General features: G+C 34.6%; 1 protein-coding gene across 1 annotated transcript in view; it reads left to right on the top strand.

Annotated features, from left to right (window-relative positions):
* The first annotated feature begins 2057 nt into the window (after positions 1-2057).
* LOC117908764 (putative nitric oxide synthase) overlaps positions 2058-18857 on the top strand; it is a 49898-nt gene continuing 33098 nt past the window's right edge. Inside the window, exons 1-5 of the mRNA XM_034822475.1 lie at positions 2058-2549; positions 3366-3551; positions 3843-3929; positions 4024-4103; positions 11438-11519. Coding sequence (XP_034678366.1) covers positions 2148-2549; positions 3366-3551; positions 3843-3929; positions 4024-4103; positions 11438-11519 — 837 coding nt within the window. The 5' untranslated portion in view covers positions 2058-2147. The remainder of the gene's footprint in view (positions 2550-3365; positions 3552-3842; positions 3930-4023; positions 4104-11437; positions 11520-18857) is intronic.

The following is an 18857-nucleotide window of genomic DNA, read 5'->3' as shown; positions in this document are numbered from 1 at the left end:
ACTGCAGGCTAAGTCTTTTAAAAGGGCTCCTAAAGCCTTGAGAGAGAGAGATGAGAGATTAGGATAGGGTTCTTCTCTTAATGCTTAGGGTGTGAAGCACTGTACTCTGACTCAAGGGAAACAATTTTGTCTTGTAGAGTGAAATAATACAAGTTGGGAAAAGGTTCCTGTAATCTCATTTGTGTCTCTGTTACACTGTTCTTACTTTGGTTTTACTATGTTTTTCTAAGAGCTGGGAATGAAGATTGGCTAAGAAAGGGTCCTTAGCACCGCACACTTGTGAAAAATTTAAAGGGATCTTCAAGGGTGTGACATAAGCTACCACAATAGACCGAAAGGATTGGCCGTGCTAGCACTTAGTAATTGGATCAGAGGGGCCCAACATGGTCTTTTGACATCTTGGGCCATAGGCCAACCGACCCATTTGACACATCTAAAAGTTACCATCCCTTATACTTTGATATCCTAAAAATATAATTTGTCATTTGAACCACTTATAGTGTGAATGGGTTTATTTTTAATTTATTTTTTTAACTTTTATAGTTAATTTGAAAAAATATTCTTAAAAAATGATAGTTACAAAACTATTGTTAGATTTATGACACTTTTTGTCATATTAGAAGATATCTCTTTCCATAATTTTCATATCAATGACATATTAAAAAAATTAAATTTACATTAAAGGTGTCTCTTCAAAAGACGCTTTACATAATTCCACAAAATTGAATTTATACTAAATGTGTCTCTTGATTTATAATTCCACAAAATCAAATTTATACTATATAGCGAAAAAAATTGAATTTATACTAAAGATGCCTCTTCAAGAGATACCTTCCATAATATCACAAAATCGAATTATAATAAAAGTGTCTATTTAAGAGACACCTTCCATAATTTACATATTAGCTACATAGGAAAAAAAATTGATTTTTTACTAAAGATGTTTATTTAAGAGACACCACCTTCCATAATTTCACAAAATTGAATTTATATTAAATATGTCTTTGGAAAGACACATTCTACAAAATAATAATAATAATAATAATTGAATTTATATTAAAGGTGTCTCTTGAAGAAACACCCTTTATAATTTCACAAAATTAAATTTATATTAAAAAGATACCTTCCACAATTTTAAAATTTATCCACATGAGAATCCAATATGTTTCTCTCAAGCAGTAAAATTGGAATTATTTTCTAACATGCTTTATGTTAAAATTTTATTTTAAAACTATGGTACTTTTATAAAACATCTAGAGTTTTGTGGCAAAATAACCATTTTATAGAAAAAAAAAAGTTTAACCCCTTTGCAAAATTCATGTTTAAATTAGCCTTTTATTATCATATAAGAGTCATGTCATAAAAAATATATTTTTTTTTCAAAATTTAAGTTGAAACCTCAATTGCCAATTGAAACTTCATTTTTTAACTGAAGTCACAATTAACAATTAAGGCTTTAATTATTTTTTTACTTTAAAATTTAATTTAAAAAATATTAAATTACAAATTATTCTTAAAATTAAAATATATATACTTTAATAATAAAAAATTTATATATTAAAACTTAATGATCTAGTATTATTTCAAGAAAGATAAATTGATAAATATAATAATAAATAAATATTTTATTTATCAATAATTTAATAATAATAAAATAATAAATTTATGTGACAAATAAATAAGATATAAAATTATATAATTCATTAACGTAAGATATTTAAGTTTTTTTATTTTTAAGATATAAAATTATATATTTTATTAGTTTAACAATAACTCTTTAAGTTCAAATATATAATTTTTTTATTATTAAAGTATATATTTTTAATTTTAACAATAATTTATAATTTAATATTTTTAATTAAGTTTTAAAGTTAAAAAAAAAAATTAACTAAAGTCTTAATTGACAATTGATGATTCAGTTAAAAAATAATATAACCTTAATTACCAATTGAAATTTTAATTAAAAAATGAAATCTTATGTTTTAATTTAAAAATACTATTTTCCCCCAAAACTCAAAAATCCATGTGTGTGAGAAACATAGTGACGTTTTCAAGGGAAAGGACGAAACTGGCATCAGAACGCTTCAGAACAGGGCCGTACCCTCCTGCCCCAATATCTTCTCAAAACCTATTCACAACGGTCACCAATGGCACTTAAACCCCTCACCTCCGTCTTCCTCTCTCCTCTGTCCCTTCCCTACAGCCCCTCAAACCCCACCCCCAAATTCTCCAGTTTTTACACAAAACCAACTCCCATCTCATGCCAAACCCAAGCCCGTCAACAAGCAGCCCCTACCTCCGACCCTTACCGTCCAGAATCCGATGGTTTAGGACCAGCAGCCCCGACCCGAGGCGACCTATTCCTCGAGCATCATCAATCCGTGGCTGCTTCCGAGGTCGTGTTCAATGCGAATAAAAAGAAGAAGAAGGTGAAGTTTAGTGGGTCTTGGAAGGCTTCTGCTGCGAGTGCTTGTTATGGTTGCGGAGCTCCATTGCAGACTTTGGAAACTGATGCTCCTGGTTATGTTGATCCGGAAACGTATGAATTGGTATGAAGTATGAGTTTTGCTTTCTGGGTTTTGGTGATTTGGTTGTGGTTGGTTGATGAATTTGGGTTTTGTGGTTTTTTATGAATTGGGTATGTGAAAGTTGTGATAGTATGCATACCTGGTGTTTGTGATTATGCGCCCTTGGCTGATTCAGAATTGGTTTTGATTGCTTTGTGTGGAATGTTTGCATCAGAGTTTGGAGCTAAATTGAGTGAAAGTGGTGGTGCTCATCAACTGTTTGTGATGATATACTGGTTGGAAATTAAAATTGTATTAAACTAGGCCCGATTTTGAGCGGTTTTTACTGCCTGGAGTCTCTTGTAGACCGTTAGGGTATCTGGTTGTGCGCTAAAGGAATAATTTGCAATCTATTTTTTTTTTCTTTTTTTCCTTTTTTGTTTTGAAAAAAAGGAAAAAGTAGACTGAGATGCTTTGAGAGCTTGAAGAAGAGGTTTAAGAATTTGAAATTTTCTCTTATAATGATTGCGTATTATCAATGTATGGGCCTCTTCATTGAAAGCTGTCTCCAATTGCTTGGAGAATTAAGCATATCTTTTTGAAGAATAATTTGACTACAAGATTCAAAATGCCTGCAGAATATTTCACTTTTCTGGGATTTAATATAGAAATGAGGTTGATTACTTTTATGAATTTGACATATCAAGATTTGCAGTTTGATTTGGTGGTATGATAATGGCCAACAAGTGTTATATAATATTCTACCATTAACATTAGAAAATTGGATTTGGTTACTTTATATGAATTAGTATGTGAAAACTACAATTTACATTTTTGTTTTGGGTGGCACCATTGCAGAAGAAGAAACACCGCCAGCTTAGAACCGTTCTTTGTGGGAGGTGCCGGCTTTTGTCTCATGGGCAAATGATTACTGCTGTTGGTGGACATGGAGGTTATTCTGGTGGGAAGCAGTTTATTTCAGCTGAGGAGCTCCGAGAGAAGTTATCTCACCTGAGACATGAGAAAGCCTTAATCGTTAAACTGGTAAACGCTACCAATTCAACCTTTGCTCTATAAGAATTAATGACAAAACATATTAATTCCCGAGATAACTACCCTTCTCCTGGAATAAAATGGTGATTATGTATGGGAATAAATTTTAGTTGTTTCAATAGGCTTTGTTGTGAAAATTTTTGTGCTTAATTTTGTGTTGGAGGTTTTTCTTTGCAATTATCATCTTATAGAATATATCTATTCAGGGGAATGGAGGGGTTGGTCTTGTTGGATATAAATCATTGCCATGTGGATGTTTGTTCTCTTTTTTTGGGCTTATAGGTTGATATTGTGGACTTCAATGGAAGTTTTTTGGCTCGTGTTCGTGATCTTGCTGGTGCTAATCCAATAATATTAGTTGTAACAAAGGTAATTTCTGGGAAATAATTTTTTAAATTCATATTTACATGTGGCCTTGACCATTCAGAATCTAACATTAGTATGACATTTTATTGTCATCAAGGTTGATCTCCTTCCTAAAGAGACTGATCTTAATTGTGTGGGTGATTGGGTTGTTGAGGCGACCATGAAGAAGAAGCTTAAGTAAGTGTAAATTCCACAAACATGCTTTGCTTATGTTTCCATGTTATTCTAATTAATGAGATGAGTAGAAGTTCTCATGAAGACTAACAAAACAATTAATGAGATCCTTTTTTTTTTTTTTTAAAGTAAAATATTTTTGGCAATAGGGTTATGGGTATATTATTAAGCTATTTAGGCTCAAACCTTAAAAACTTAGTCTCATGGGTAGCCTTCTTTATGCTGATACATGAACTACATAAATGGGAGAAGTAAACAATATAGATGTTTGAACTTGTGAACCATGTTTTAAAAGGCTATTGAGTCTTATACCTTGAGGTTATAGCCTCAATTAAGGTAATTAAGGCTTAAGCCTCACCTTGCCGAGGTTTATAGCTTTGAGGCTATAGCCTCAAGGTTCATGAGGCCTAAGCCTCAAATATCCCAAGGGTTTTTCAGGCTTTATGGACTTTTGGGGTATATATTTTATAAGAGGCTCAAGTCTCAATATTTAATGAGTTTTAATGGGTTCTATCATCTGTGCTTTTGTGGACTTCTGACATAGAATTCATGAATTTTGTATTGGTCCCTACTTGGTTAAACCTTTTATAAAATTAGGGCTTACTTGACTTTCAATTAATTTTTAAAATGAATAGGAAAAAGAGAGGTTGGAGGATCCTAGTGGTAGTAACAATAATGTTAAAAATTATTTGGTAGAACCATGAGAGAGAGCTAAAATATATGAGAGAAAAAGGAACTAAATTAGAACTATTAACAATGAAAAATAAACTATTAGAGAGAGCTAAATTTTATGAGAGAAAAGAACTAAATTAGAACTATTAACAATGAAAAAATAATTAATTTTATTATTATGAAGTTTATATCTTTTTTATTTTTCAATTTTATTGTGATTTTATGAGTTTGCTTTTTTTCATTTTTTTTTATTTTTTGATAATTTTATATTATTTAGGTGTTCAAGTTGAGGCTTATGCCTTCCCTCATTTAGGCAAAACGCCTCAAGACCGCCTTTAGCCTTTTAAAACATTGCTCATGAACTTTGGTGAGCTAAAGCTCTAATACTATGTTAAGCTATCAAATGACTTAAAAGCTTACGATATTAGATAATGAGCCAACAATGCTATATTTAGTTGATTGGGCTAAAGTTAACAATGTATGTTACATTCGTTGGGCTAAAAAGCCCCCCTGACAATTTATCTTTGTAATTTAGACTTAAAAGCTTGGATTTGTATTTACATTATGATTCTTTTTATCATGATTAATAGTAGCAAAAGTTCATTGCTTGCATGTGTGCTTGGGAGGTTTGAGGATGTGTTAAAATCAAGTTGGTCAGTATTTTGGAATTCAAGTATTGGAGATTTAGAAACAAACAAACTAAAGTAATGGATATTGAGGTTTAACTAAGTTGTGTTGCTAGTATTAAGGTTCCTAATTAGCTTTTTGTTTTTCCTTTAATTTTTGAATTTTACATTCTTATAGAAGTATTTGCATAGGAAAAGAAATTTAACTTGAAAATGAGGACTAGGTGACAAGTCTATAACCACAATTCTTATTTGCAAATTGGATATTGAAAAGGCTTATGACAGTATCAATTGGAATTTCTTAATGAAAGTCCTCCAAAAAATGGGATTTGGGACCAAGTGGGTGGGATGGATGTGGAGCTGCGTGTCCTCTGCCAAATTCTCTATTCTTGTCAATGGAGTGCCAGCTGGGTTCTTCCCTAGTACTAGAGGACTTCGTCAAGGGGATCCTCTATCTCCTTACCTCTTTGTTATGGGAATGGAAGTTCTGGACGTCCTTATACGGAGAGCGGTGGAGGGGGGATATCTTTCAGGATGCATCATTCGGGGTGGTAGTAGGACTTCCTTGAATATTTCCCACCTATTCTTTGCTGATGACACGATTGTGTTTTGTGAGGCAAACAAAGAGCAAGTTTTTCACCTAAGCTGGATACTTTTTTGGTTTGAAGCGGCTTCGGGTCTTCGAATCAATCTAGCCAAAAGCGAAATTATTCCAGTTGGAGAGGTGGAGGATATTATTGAGTTGGCAGCTGAGTTAGGGTGCAGGGTGGGGTCTTTGCCCTCTCAGTATTTGGGCCTTCCCCTAGGGGTTCCAGCTAGGGCCTCTTCTATGTGGGATGGAGTGGAGGAGAGGGTCAGGAGGAGACTTGCGTTGTGGAAAAGACAGTACATCTCCAAAGGGGGGAGGATCACTCTCATAAAAAGTACTTTGGCTAGCATGCCAATTTACCAAATGTCTATTTTCCGAATGCCGAAGTCTGTTGCTAAGAGAGTGGAGAAAACCCAAAGAGATTTCCTATGGGGGGGAGAAAACTTGGAAGGAAAAGTCCACTTGGTTAAATGGGATGCGGTTTGTACAGAAAAACACAAGGGAGGGCTAGGAATAAGGAGAATAGCCACCTTGAATAGAGCCCTGCTGGGCAAGTGGATTTGGCGGTTTGCTTGTGAAAAGGATTATCTTTGGAAACAAGTAATCATTTCGAAATATGGGCAAGAGGTTTATGGTTGGAGGTCAAAGAGGGCTATTGGGGCGGTTGGAGTAGGGGTCTGGAAGGAGATTATGAAAGAAGCGGATTGGTGCTGGGAAAACTTGGCTTTTATAGTTGGAAAGGGCTCCAAAATCAAATTTTGGAAAGATAGTTGGTGCACTGACACTCCGTTGTCCCAATGTTTCAATCATCTTTTTGTCCTTGCTGTGAATAGAGATGCTACGATTGAGGAGATGTGGGATCAGGATTCGGGTCAAGGAGATTGGAATCTTGTCTTTGTGAGAGACTTCAATGATTGGGAGTTGGATATGGTTGGGGAGCTGCTTCATACTTTGAGGGGCCATAGGCCCTCCAGGGAGGATGATTCAGTTATGTGGAGACAGGGAAGAAAGGGTTTGTTCAGAGTCAAAGAAGCGTACAGGCTGCTAGACAAACCTAATGCCACAATATTTCCCGCAAGGAGAATATGGGTGGATAGGGTGCCAACCAAAGTATGTTTTTTTGCTTGGGAGGCTACGTGGGGGAAGGTGCTTACTCTGGATAGACTACAGTTAAGAGGGGTGCAACTCCCAAACTGTTGTTTTTTGTGTGGTTGTGCAGAAGAGAATGTAAATCATATTCTTTTACACTGTATAGTGACTAGAGCCCTATGGGACATTATTTTTGGGTTGATAGATGTTAAGTGGGTCCTCCCAGAAACTGTAAAGGAGACTCTTATCTCTTGGAGGGGCTCATTCGTAGGGAAGAAAAGGAAACAGATTTGGAAATCCATTCCGTTATGTATTTTTTGGACGGTTTGGAAGGAGAGGAATAGGTTAGCCTTTAGGGGGGGGGTGAGTTGAATATTCAGAAACTAAAGAATTCTTTTGTCTGTAATTTGTGGAATTGGGCCAAAGTGTATTTAGGTGAGGAGTATGTCTCCCTTATAGGTTTTTTGGAGTGGATAGCTTCCACTTAAGGGGAGGTAGTTCTCTTTGGTTCTTTTCTCTTTTTGAGGCGTTGCCGTTTTGTATACTCCTTGTATGCTTTGTGGCGATTAGCCTTTTTTTAATGCATATCTTATTTACTTATCAAAAAAAAAAAAAGTCTATAACCACAATTCTTACCATCTAATCTTGCATTAGGTTTGGAATTACACCAGTTAAATAGGAGATGTTGAACCTTTAAGTACAACATGCAATATCTAATTGGGACAACACTTTTTGTGGATTATGATGTACAAAAGGCATGTTTATATTTCTAATTTATAAAACTGAGCAATTGATTGTAATTTAGTAATTTTTTTAATATATATATTTATTATTATTATTATTATTATTTTTTATTTTTTACTTTTGATTGAAGAGAAAGTACTTTATGAATTAAAACTTCAATATATGTTTACCTTATTTTTGGACCACCAGAGGCTAGCTCGCCTAATTTAATATTTTTACAATATTCTTATGTAATAACATTTATTCTATTTGTTTTTAAATTTTTTTAAGGAAAAATATCAGATTGTAATTATATGATTTACTATTTGACTTTTCTAGAAAGATCTATGCATAAATTTATTTTTTGTTTTTTATTATCTTAAAATGTTATCCTATTCATTATTTAAATTTTGATGTAAATATACAAAAAGAAGTTCTAAAAAACATTGTAAGTAGGTTCACCCTAACTTATTCTTACCCAAACCAAATTTTGATCCATAGATTAATTAAATTGACCACCCATTTCTAACCTGACCACCCCAAGCCTTATTAGAGCTTTAACCATGTTTGGAAAAATGAAGTTAGGTTGAGCTTGAATTGGATTGGACTTAAATTGCATTTTTTTTAATTCAGATGAGGCTTGGGTTGGCTACTAACCCGACCCAACCCAACCCTCTTGAGTTGCCGTCATAAACTAGATTTGATGTAGGTCATGAAAGGAGGGTTAGGTTTTGGCATGACTTAAGATGTGATGATTCTACTTTGAGTGCTGTGTCTCTTGCTTTTACTCCATTGCCTATTATAAGGATGCTTGGGTAGCGAAAATATAGGAGGTGGGAAGTGTTGGACATTGGAATTGTTGTTTTCTCAACAATTTTCAGGATTGGGAATTAGGAATGATGGAGATACCCCTTAAGGCAGATTCAAGGCATAAGAAGGTTTGGAGAGGGACTCCATTGTGCATTTTTTTGAATAGTATGGACAAAATGACCGAAGGTCTTTTGATGATGAGGAGCAATCAGATCGTACTCTGAAAAGTTCTTTTCTGGGTAATCTTTTCATGTAGTTGAAATTGTTCATAAGATGGAGGTTCTGTGTTTTTGATCGACTTTGGAGATTGGTTAGGCTCTTGTTAAGGGAGGGAAGTTGTTTTTTGTGTCCTCTCTTTTTTGGATGTGTCTTTTGGCATGCCATTGTATAAATCTTGTGTGCCTTAGAACATCATTTTTTTTGCACTTTTCTTTTTATATAATTTTATCATTTGCCTATAAAAAAAAGGCACATTAATTTGAAGAGATTGCGAGGACAGATTGGTTTGCTGATTGGGTGTTGTCTGTGCAAGAGCAGTTTAGAGTTGGCCAATCATATCTTGCTTCATTTTGGAGTAGCTCATAGCCTATGACACCTATTATTCTTGCTTTAAATGTGTCATGAATGCTGCCTTGAATGGTGAAAGAGGTGTTGTAAGGTTGGCATGGGGAATTTGTTGGGTAAAATTGAAGGAAAGCTTGAAGGTTAGCTTGATGGTGCTTGTTCTTGATTAATTGGGTGTTGTCTGTGCAAGAGCAGTTTAGAGTTGGCCAATCATATCTTGCTTCATTTTGGAGTAGCTCATAGCCTATGACACCTATTATTCTTGCTTTAAATGTGTCATGAATGCTGCCTTGAATGGTGAAAGAGGTGTTGTAAGGTTGGCATGGGGAATTTGTTGGGTAAAATTGAAGGAAAGCTTGAAGGTTAGCTTGATGGTGCCTGTTCTTGATTATTTGGAAGGAGAGAAACTGAATTGCTTGAAGGAAAGCTTGAAGGTTAGCTTGATGGTGCTTGTTCTTGATTATTTGGAAGGAGAGAAACTGAAGTGCCTTCCAAGGCTTGGGGTGGTCAATTCAACCATTAAAGGATTATTTTATTCAGACACTCTTTCTTTGGTTAAGGATTTTAAGTAGGACTGGTTGCTCATCTGTGCTAGAAGTTGTGGATTAGGTGGGATAGCACTAGTATGTTCACTTTATCTGGTTCTTGCCCATTGGTGCCATTGTATACCTTATGGACTTGGGGTCTGCCCCTTTTTGATTGATGTTTTTTTAACTAAATGTTCTTTTGCCTTTGGTGGTTCATGCTTAGATTGATGGTTAGGCAATGAAAGCATGTAGTCGTTCATCCTGTGAGAGATGGTGCCATTAATTGTGTTCTCAGCATAACTACATCGAGAATTCTGTAATATCGAACATTAAATCAAACTTAAAATTGTACACCTCCTGTAATGGCAGAGAAGGTGGAGATACCTCTATTTGATTTGTATAAGAAGTGACAATGGCAGTTATCTTTGTAATGGCAGTAATAAGGCATGCTGATATAGTTCTATTGCAAAGAAAAATTCACTTGTGGGTCCACCAAATGCCAAATGAAAAGAGTGTTGCCACAAATCGAAGGGGAATAAGTTCTGTAAGTGAAGAGATCCCTCTGCCTACTCTGCTACTATGTAGAAAAGTCAATGGACTCAATTTTGTTGATAAGGGCTAAGGTGTTGGGGGTTTTAATAATCTACCAAACACATTTTTCATAGAGGATTAATCAAATTAAAAGAAATATTATTTCTTTTTCACCTTTTGAAACTTCTATGAAGTTGCTTCTGATCTCTCTGAGTTATATGGTTGAGAGTTCTTTTGATAGGTAAATATATATTTTTTTCTACTTTTTTTTTGTCATCACTGGGACTGGAATCTGGAACCTTCCACAACTTGACCCACCCCTTACTACTAAAGCTAGGCGTCAAGGGTTTCTATGGCTAAGGGCTTATGTCATGTATGAGGACCAAGTACTTAAAAGTTTGACTGAAGATGTGGATACTATGGACTTTGTTTGACTTTGATAGAGCTCCATAAAATTCCCTTCTGTCTCCCACAGTCAAAACCATTAAAAGCTTATGTGGATCTCATTTCATGGCTTTTGCTTCTTTTGTAACTTGCATAGAATCCAGTGAATTATACTTTCATTTCACTCTCTGTAAGATTTGATTTGATCAAGTTGAAAAATGTTAGCTGCCTTTTAACAAATCAGTCTTCTTCTTTGAGCTTCCCAAACAATCCTTGAAATCTTATTAGTAATATAGTCGTGTCTTGGAGGCATCATCTGTTGTTTTCCCTGGATTTATCCATAGAGGTCCATAAGGCCTTAAGAGGAGTGTTCTTGTCCATGCCATGGTCCGATTATGTGCTTAAAGATTTTACTGTCTTCTTCAATTGACTATTTTATTTTTGTTTTTGCTTTTGATAAGGGCAAAGAATTGTATTGTCAATAGAATTTCCCTTAATAATGTTTATATATGGAACATCATGTTCTCAACTTGAATAAGAGACAATTGCCATAGTTCTAAATTTGTATAATTTAGCTAATATAAAATTGTGATGGGGCTATGCTGACGATAATTTGGTGCATCTAATGTCATTTAACTAGAGCCTTATGGGTTCTTTTTCTATGTTGCTACCTTTTCTGAATTGATGCTTTGCAAAATTCCTTTGGTGATGATACTCCAGTTTATTTTCATGCTGGTCCATGATTTGTTTGTCTTGAGTTGACATTTTTTCATAAAAGCTAAAAAAGCATTGATGTCAATATCTATGCGCTATTCTTTGCAGTGTTCTGAGTGTCCATCTGACAAGTTCAAAATCTCTGGTTGGAATTTCTGGAGTTGCATCAGAAATTCAGAAGGAGAAAAAGGTAACTCTTTTCTCCTCTAACATACAGGTTAACTGGTAGCTGGTCAAACTGGTGCTACTAACTTGAATTGGCCACTCATGGGGACCTTTTTTGCATGAACTAAATTGATCCATTTTACTTCAATTATCTCTTTTACATAGAGTGAAGTAATACAATGTCGCATATCAATACCTGCTTTTTTCGTTTGTCATTTTGCCTATTTTAAATAAAATGAAAAATCTTTACTTGCTTCTTTACCCAAATTATGTAAATATATAGATATCAAAGTTAAGGTAGTAATTTTTTTTTTTAATTCCTTAATTTTTTAAATGGTATTTAGAAACCATTATCCTTTCAAGGTAAGTCTTTTAACAGTTTTACATTTTTTTATAAGAGTTATTGTAATTTTTTGTTTCCAAAAATGGAAAATAGAAAGTGCATCCAAATTACACCTAAAGCTTTCTATTTTCTAAAGTAGTCTTTTTTTTTTTTTTTTTTTTTTTTTTGAAGTTTCTATTTAAGTAATTAGAATTTAGAGGTTTTCTTTATTGAATTCCTATTAGAAGTTACTATAAAACAAAGCCCTTCTAGTTCTAAAAGAAAAGTTTATGTTTCTTTTAACTTTCCTTTTAGAAGTTCTAGTTCTAAAAAGAAATATTTATGTTTTCTTTTAACCTTCCTTTTAGAAGATTAAGTTTACTTTATCATAATCTTATTCAGTTCTAGGATTTTCTAAAGCTTATAAATAAAGACTAATTGATGAAGAATGAAATTAATGAATAAGATGACCAATAATATTATGTTTTTGCATACTTTGCAATTTTCAATATTGAAACTCTGTTACTTTTCTTTTTAGGGAGACTCCTTAAAGACCTTAGTGAGACTCCAAGGTCTCTTATTGCTTCTTTTCCTATTTTTTATTTTTTACCTTTCCCCATTGCCATAATCTTTATTCCTCGTAAAAACTCCAAATTAAATAGTTCTTGAAGCATTGGAAAGCTAACTCAATCACCTTTCAACACATATATGGCATCATGGGAAACAAAGTGCCACGTCTCAGTAACAAAAGAGTTGGAAGAACAGAAGCGTGTGTGCAAGTTCTTGAAAAAACATTTGCTGCTTCAAACTTTGATTCTAGTGTCCAGATAAGATTAACACTAACTTGACAAGCTTTCAAATCATATACGGCACATCGTCAATTGTGTCATTTGGGAAAACTAGAAAGGCTCAAAATAGTGCTCTATGTGTAGAAGCACTTTCATCCAAGAGAGTGCTAATGTTAAGCAGCTGCCACTTGTCGACACTTTGACTTATGTTGTAAAGACAGCTCCAAGATCCTTCAGGGCTAAGCAAAGTGATATTAGAAGATCAAAAGTAGCTGAGTATCAGAATATATATGGCTAAGTGTGCGTAGTGTAGTCTTATCCCACACCACTTGTATTTGTAAGTGAGCTTAGTGAGGTTATATTTCACAGTTGGGAAGAGATAGCTCTTGTGCATGATTATAGAGATGGACTAACAATTGATTCTAGGACTGGCAGCCTTGTTGGGAAGATTGCAGGGACAAAATGGTTTTTATGGGTGACCTCATAGGGCTGAAATAAATCTTTTTAAATATTGAACATAATTCTAAAGCTTATCCTCATCAGAAGTGAATGCATAAGTCCATTTTAATATCCAAGGCACCTCATATAACGCAAAAAACCAAAAAAGTAGTTTCAAAGTTTCTACCTGCTTATTAGTAGAATTAAAATTTTCAAGTGATTCCTTCAAAGGTGTCCTCTATGTAGATACTTGAATATGTGTCAAGAGCTTTCTGATATTGTTGAAGGTGTAAAGGTTGCTCCCTTGTCTTTGACTTTATGGAAAGAAAAAATTAGGAGGTCATTTGAAGATGTTGAATAGAGAGACCAAGTAATGAAATCTTCTCTTGTGTGAACTTTTTTGGAATGGTTTGGGATGTAATTCAATTACTATGATGGGCTTTGTTGATTGGTTGAGTTCCAAAGAGAGGGAGTTAGATTTTTTATTTTTATTTTTATTTTTGTGCGTTCTATCTTCTCTTTTGCTTTCCTAGTGCCTATCGAATGCTATTGTACTTTGGTGAACACTTTTTATAGGTGCTCTTACTATATTATCTATTTTGCTTATCAAGAGGAAAGTGAAAAATTTGACACAAAATGTCAATGAGGTGGACATTGATTAAAAGTCATGGAGATGTTGGGAAAAGCTCCAAAAAAATGATATCAGAAATAAAAATAAACATATTGAGGTTGTTTTGTTGAAGAAATTGATATATGTATGATATAATTTATCATATTTGAAAATAATATCGTGTGCTCCAGTAAAAAATATGAATTTTGTGAGTGTACACTTAATATTAAGCTACGTTAAATACTTGATTTCATTAAATGCCAATACTTTATAGATATTACATTATAATGGTCTTTTAATAACAAAATGAAAACTGATGTGGTTCAATGGAATTGTTAGATTAAAGAATCACATCTTGTTGGAGGCAATATTGGTACCAAGTCATGGAATTTTGATAATATTGATGTAAATTTGAACAAGCCATGCATTGGTATATTGAGTTATGCGCACCACTTCCTCCATTGATGGGAAATCATCATCAACCGGAGACAAAGAATGTTGACAAGGGGAGGCTGAAGTTGGTTTGCTATGAACTCTAAGTCCTTCAACCTTTCATTAGAGGAAGTTGCTGGGAAGCTGAGAGGCTTTATTAAGGGAAGAGGGAGAGGTCTTTCAGCTTGGATTAGGTTTGGGGATGTGAATTTACGTTGCTTGTTGGATGGAGTTTTGCTACAAAGAAGAAGATTTGGTGGGTAGGAGTTTTGAATGGGAAGAAGGGGGGACAAGGTTCAAGTTGGATCGAATGGGGCAGGAAGGTTTCTTTTTTGTTTAGTGGTGACTGAGGAGGCGAAGAGGTTTTCATTGATTTTCCCTGAAGGGGGGAGGAGCTTCCAAAGGGGTCTTTATTGGCGGAGAAGCTTTGCACTCTACGAGTCTTCCCCTTAGTAGAATATAGGGGTTTGGTTTTCTTGACAAAGGCGAGGTGTATTCCAAAGGAGGGATCTGCTAGAGGGTCCTTAGTAGAGGTGGTTAGGAAGGGGGTCAGGTGGGGTGGGTGAAGCTATTTGGCTATGGTTGGGGGAGAGTGAGGCGAAGCGCAGGGAGGAGCAACTGAGGAAGGGCTTGGTAGGGTGGTTTAGAGAGGCTGTAGACCCTTTCCTAGATTTATCTTTGGTGCAAAGTGCAGTGTCTAGATTGTGGTCTTTGAAAGAGGGGGTGAAGATTTATGTCTTTGGAGGTTTCCTGCTTTTGCTTGACTTTGAATTGAGTTTAGAGCAGAGGGTGCTCACAAGATGTTTTAGAAGATGCTTAGACAAAGTTTTGCATCTGGTAAGGTGGATCCCCGAGGTGGCGTGCTTGCTTGAAGGGGGGTCCCTAAGGAAGTTTGGGTGAGGGTGTTGGGTCTCCCTTTGCATCTGTGGAGTAAGGAGGTGCTTCAGAAAATAGGGGACGGTTGTGGGGGGCTTGTCAATTTGGATGATGACACTGCATTGTTGTCTCGTTGTGGACCCACATTTTTCACGTGTGTCCCCACTCGATCAGCGAGACTCGCTTTTTATTTGTGAAAAATCAATTTTTAGAAAGAAAAGTCGAAGTTGCCACTTATTTTATTTTTATTTCAAAGGGAAAATAAAACAATAAATAAAACCCTAAAAAAATGACTCCATAATTTTTGGAAAAGCGTGTCTTTGAAAAACCCGAGTCTAGGTTTGGGGATCGGGTTACTTATTGAGAAGGTACCTCTAAGAGGTAGCACCCCTCTAAGCCCTAAAGAGGTCTCTACTGACTAAATTGGGGGAAATGTGACAATAAATTGATTAATTGAGGATACCTAGATAGACTAAGGTGATTTCAAAAATAACATGTCAAACAGGATCAAATTACAATAAAGGAGAGTTAGGGTGCATACCTGGACTGCTTCTTAAGCGCCATCAAAAGACATCAATGATTAATTTGGAAAATAAGACACACGACATATATTTTATCCTAGTCTCTTAATAAAAAATGGCAAGCTAAACAAACAATAAAAAAGATATGCTGAACAGATTGAGAATCGCATACGAAGCAATACATAACGATCATATATAAAGCAATACATAATTTATGGAATTAAGATACGAAGGTAAGAAGCATACCCGAATAGCATGGGTAACTCGTAATGTGCTTCCACAAGACATGAGGGGTTAGATAATAAATAATAAGATAAATCCTAGCATGCTTGTTATCTAATTAACATAGCAAAAATTATCAGAGTATACTAATTCATCAATTATCACATACGTCTTGTATATAATTCCTAAAAAAATAGATATGATGGTAACAACTAACAAAGGTGGTAGCAAAAATAAGTTTTGAAAAGATTTTTTTTTTTTTTTTTTTGTAGGGGTTTCACCAATTCCCCAATTGATATACACAAATCTAACCTGGAATTATCCCATTTATGTGGGACCACAAGCTTGGATTCATGTCTTATTCAAAACCATAATTTTATTTGAAATTTGAGAAAGATGCGAACCAATCAAAACATTGTTGCACATTATTTAAGAAAATGAGATTTTGATTCTAAGAACTCTAAATGAATTTTTGAAATGGATTTTGTAATGATCGGGTATTTTATGCCACGTTAGCATTTCTATTTTGAAAAGTCTTATTTTGAGTGATGGTTGAAAAGTAAAAAAGAAAAGTGCTTGAAGAACACGTGTTAGTTTTGGATTGGTGAAATTCGGTTTATTGTGTTGGTCAATTAGGCGAGTTGAAAATTGTATGCCATGTCAGCCTTAGGGTAGAAATTTCTTAGGATTTTAGTAATTGAGAATTTCCGAAAAAGAAAAACGAAAACGAAAATGAAAAGTTAATTAATTAAAATTAATTAGAATTAAAAAAAAAATAATTAATTAAATTAAATTCCTTATTAATAAAATTGAGAAAATATTAAATTGTGTGTTATATATAAAAAAAAAATGAAATGAAATTGGAAATGGAAAATAACCAAATGAAAATAAAGAGAAAAAAAAAAAAAAAATGAAAAGGAATTAATTTGGGCTTGGATGAAATGGGGTTCTAAAAGAAAAATGAGAATTAGTTATTGGGTTTTTGAACTTTGGGCTGGGCTTGAGTGGACTGGTGGTAAGTGGATTAAAATAAGGAAAAGAAATGGGTTTTGTAAAAAGAAAGGGAAACAGTAGCAGAATGGGTGAGAAAAGGAGGCGGCGGCACTGTGGGAAATTTCATCTCGTTGGAACTTTGACCGGCCGTTTGGGTGGCCAAACGACCTCCATTTCGGCTCAGATTTTGAGGGGGTGCTCTACTCGACGAGAGGAACAATCCTATTCCTACGGTGGCCAATCCTATGGTGGCCAATCGTGTTTTTAATGGTTGAATTCTTAGATCTGTGGTAGGGGAACCTAACCCTAAAACTTAAATTTAATGTGTTTTTCCTTTGAAAAAAATTGTAAATCTTGTCATTATGAGTTAAATAGGAAATATGGGTGTTGTATGAATTTTTCTGGATTATTTGGAATTTGTTTGGAATTTTTGTAATTGCGGGAAATTGCTTTTGGTTGATAATTAATAGTTTTGAATTGTTAAAAATTATTAGAAGGGTTGAAAAATTCTGAAAAGTGCCGCCGCCACCTCCTTTTCTCACCTGTTTTGCTACTGTTTCCCTTTCTTTTTACAAAGCCCATTTCTTTTCCTTGTTTTAATCCACTTACCACCAGTCCACTCAAGCCCAGCCCAAAGTTCAAAAACCCAATAACTAATTCCCATGTTTTCCTTTCTTTTTACAAAGCCCATTTCATTTCCTTACTTTAATCCACTTACCACCAGTCCACTCAAGCCTAGCCCAAAGTTCAAAAACCCAATAACTAATTCCCATTTTTCTTTTAAAACCCCATTTCATCCAAGCCCAAATTAATTCCTTTTCATTTTTGTTTTGTTTTTTTTTTCCTCTTTATTTTCATTTGGTTATTTTCCATTTCCAATTTCATTTCATTTTTTTTTATATAACACACAATTTAATATTTTCTCAATTTTATTAATAAGGAATTTAATTTAATTAATTAATATTTTTTTTAATTCTAATTAATTTTAATTAATTAACTTTTCATTTTTGTTTTCATTTTTCTTTTCCAGAAATTCTCAATTACTTAATTCCTAAGAAATTTCTACCCTAAGGCTGACATGACATAAAATTTTCAACTCGTCTAATTGACCAACACAATAAACCGAATTTCACCAATTTAAAAATAACACATGTTCTTCAGGCACTTTTCTTTTTGAGTTTTCAACCATCACTCAAAATAAGACTTTTCAAAATAGAAATGCTAACATGGCATAAAATACCCGGTCATTACATTCTACCCCCCTAAAAGAAATTTCGTCCCGAAATTTAAATGAGATTACCTTAAAAATCGTAGAAAAGTTGCGGATAGTGTCGTCTCATTTCTTTCTCAGGTTCCCAAGTGGCTTCTTCTATCCCATGGTGTTGCCACCACACTTTGACTACAGGAATCACCTTGTTTCTGAACCTATGTTCTCCAACCTCCAGAATTCGTAAAGGTTCCTCCACATAAGAAGTATCTTCACTAATTTGAACATTTTGCATGTCCATTACCCAAGTTGGATCTGGAGTACACTTCCTTAGCATCGATACATGGAAAACATCATGCACAAGGGACAACTGTTGAGGCAAAATTAACTTGTATGCCATTGGCCCAACTCTCTTCTCAGTCTGAAATGGTCCCACAAATCTAGGGGCTAACTTCCCCTTTTTCCCAAATCGAAATATGCCTCTTCGAGGAGACACTTTTACAAACACCCAATCCCCTTCCTCAAACTCCAAGGGCCTTCTCCTTTGGTCTGCATAGATTTTCTGTCTATCTTGGGCAGTCTTAAGCTTTTCCTTGATGAGTTGTATCTTTTCTGTAGTATCTTGAACAATCTCAGGTCCCAACAAACGTCTCTCACCCACCTCTATCCAACACAAGGGTGATCTACAAGGTCTCCCATAGAGTGCTTCATAAGGTGCCATGCCAATACTAGATTGGTAACTATTGTTATAAGCAAACTCTGCCAAAGGTAAGTAATCTGCCCAATTTCCTCCAAAATCCAAAACACAAGCCCTTAACATGTCTTATAAGATCTGGATCACTCTTTCTGATTGACCATCTGTTTGAGGGTGAAAGGTGGTGCTAAACTTCAATTAGGTGCCCAAAGCCCTTTTTAAACTCTGCCAAAACTGAGAAATAAACTTAGGGTCCTTGT

This window comes from Vitis riparia, chromosome 19 (genome assembly GCF_004353265.1).
Source record: "Vitis riparia cultivar Riparia Gloire de Montpellier isolate 1030 chromosome 19, EGFV_Vit.rip_1.0, whole genome shotgun sequence".
In the NCBI taxonomy this organism is placed as follows: Eukaryota; Viridiplantae; Streptophyta; class Magnoliopsida; order Vitales; family Vitaceae; genus Vitis; species Vitis riparia.
The sequence above is the reverse complement of the archived record's forward strand: the minus strand, read 5'-3'. Positions and strand labels throughout refer to the sequence as shown.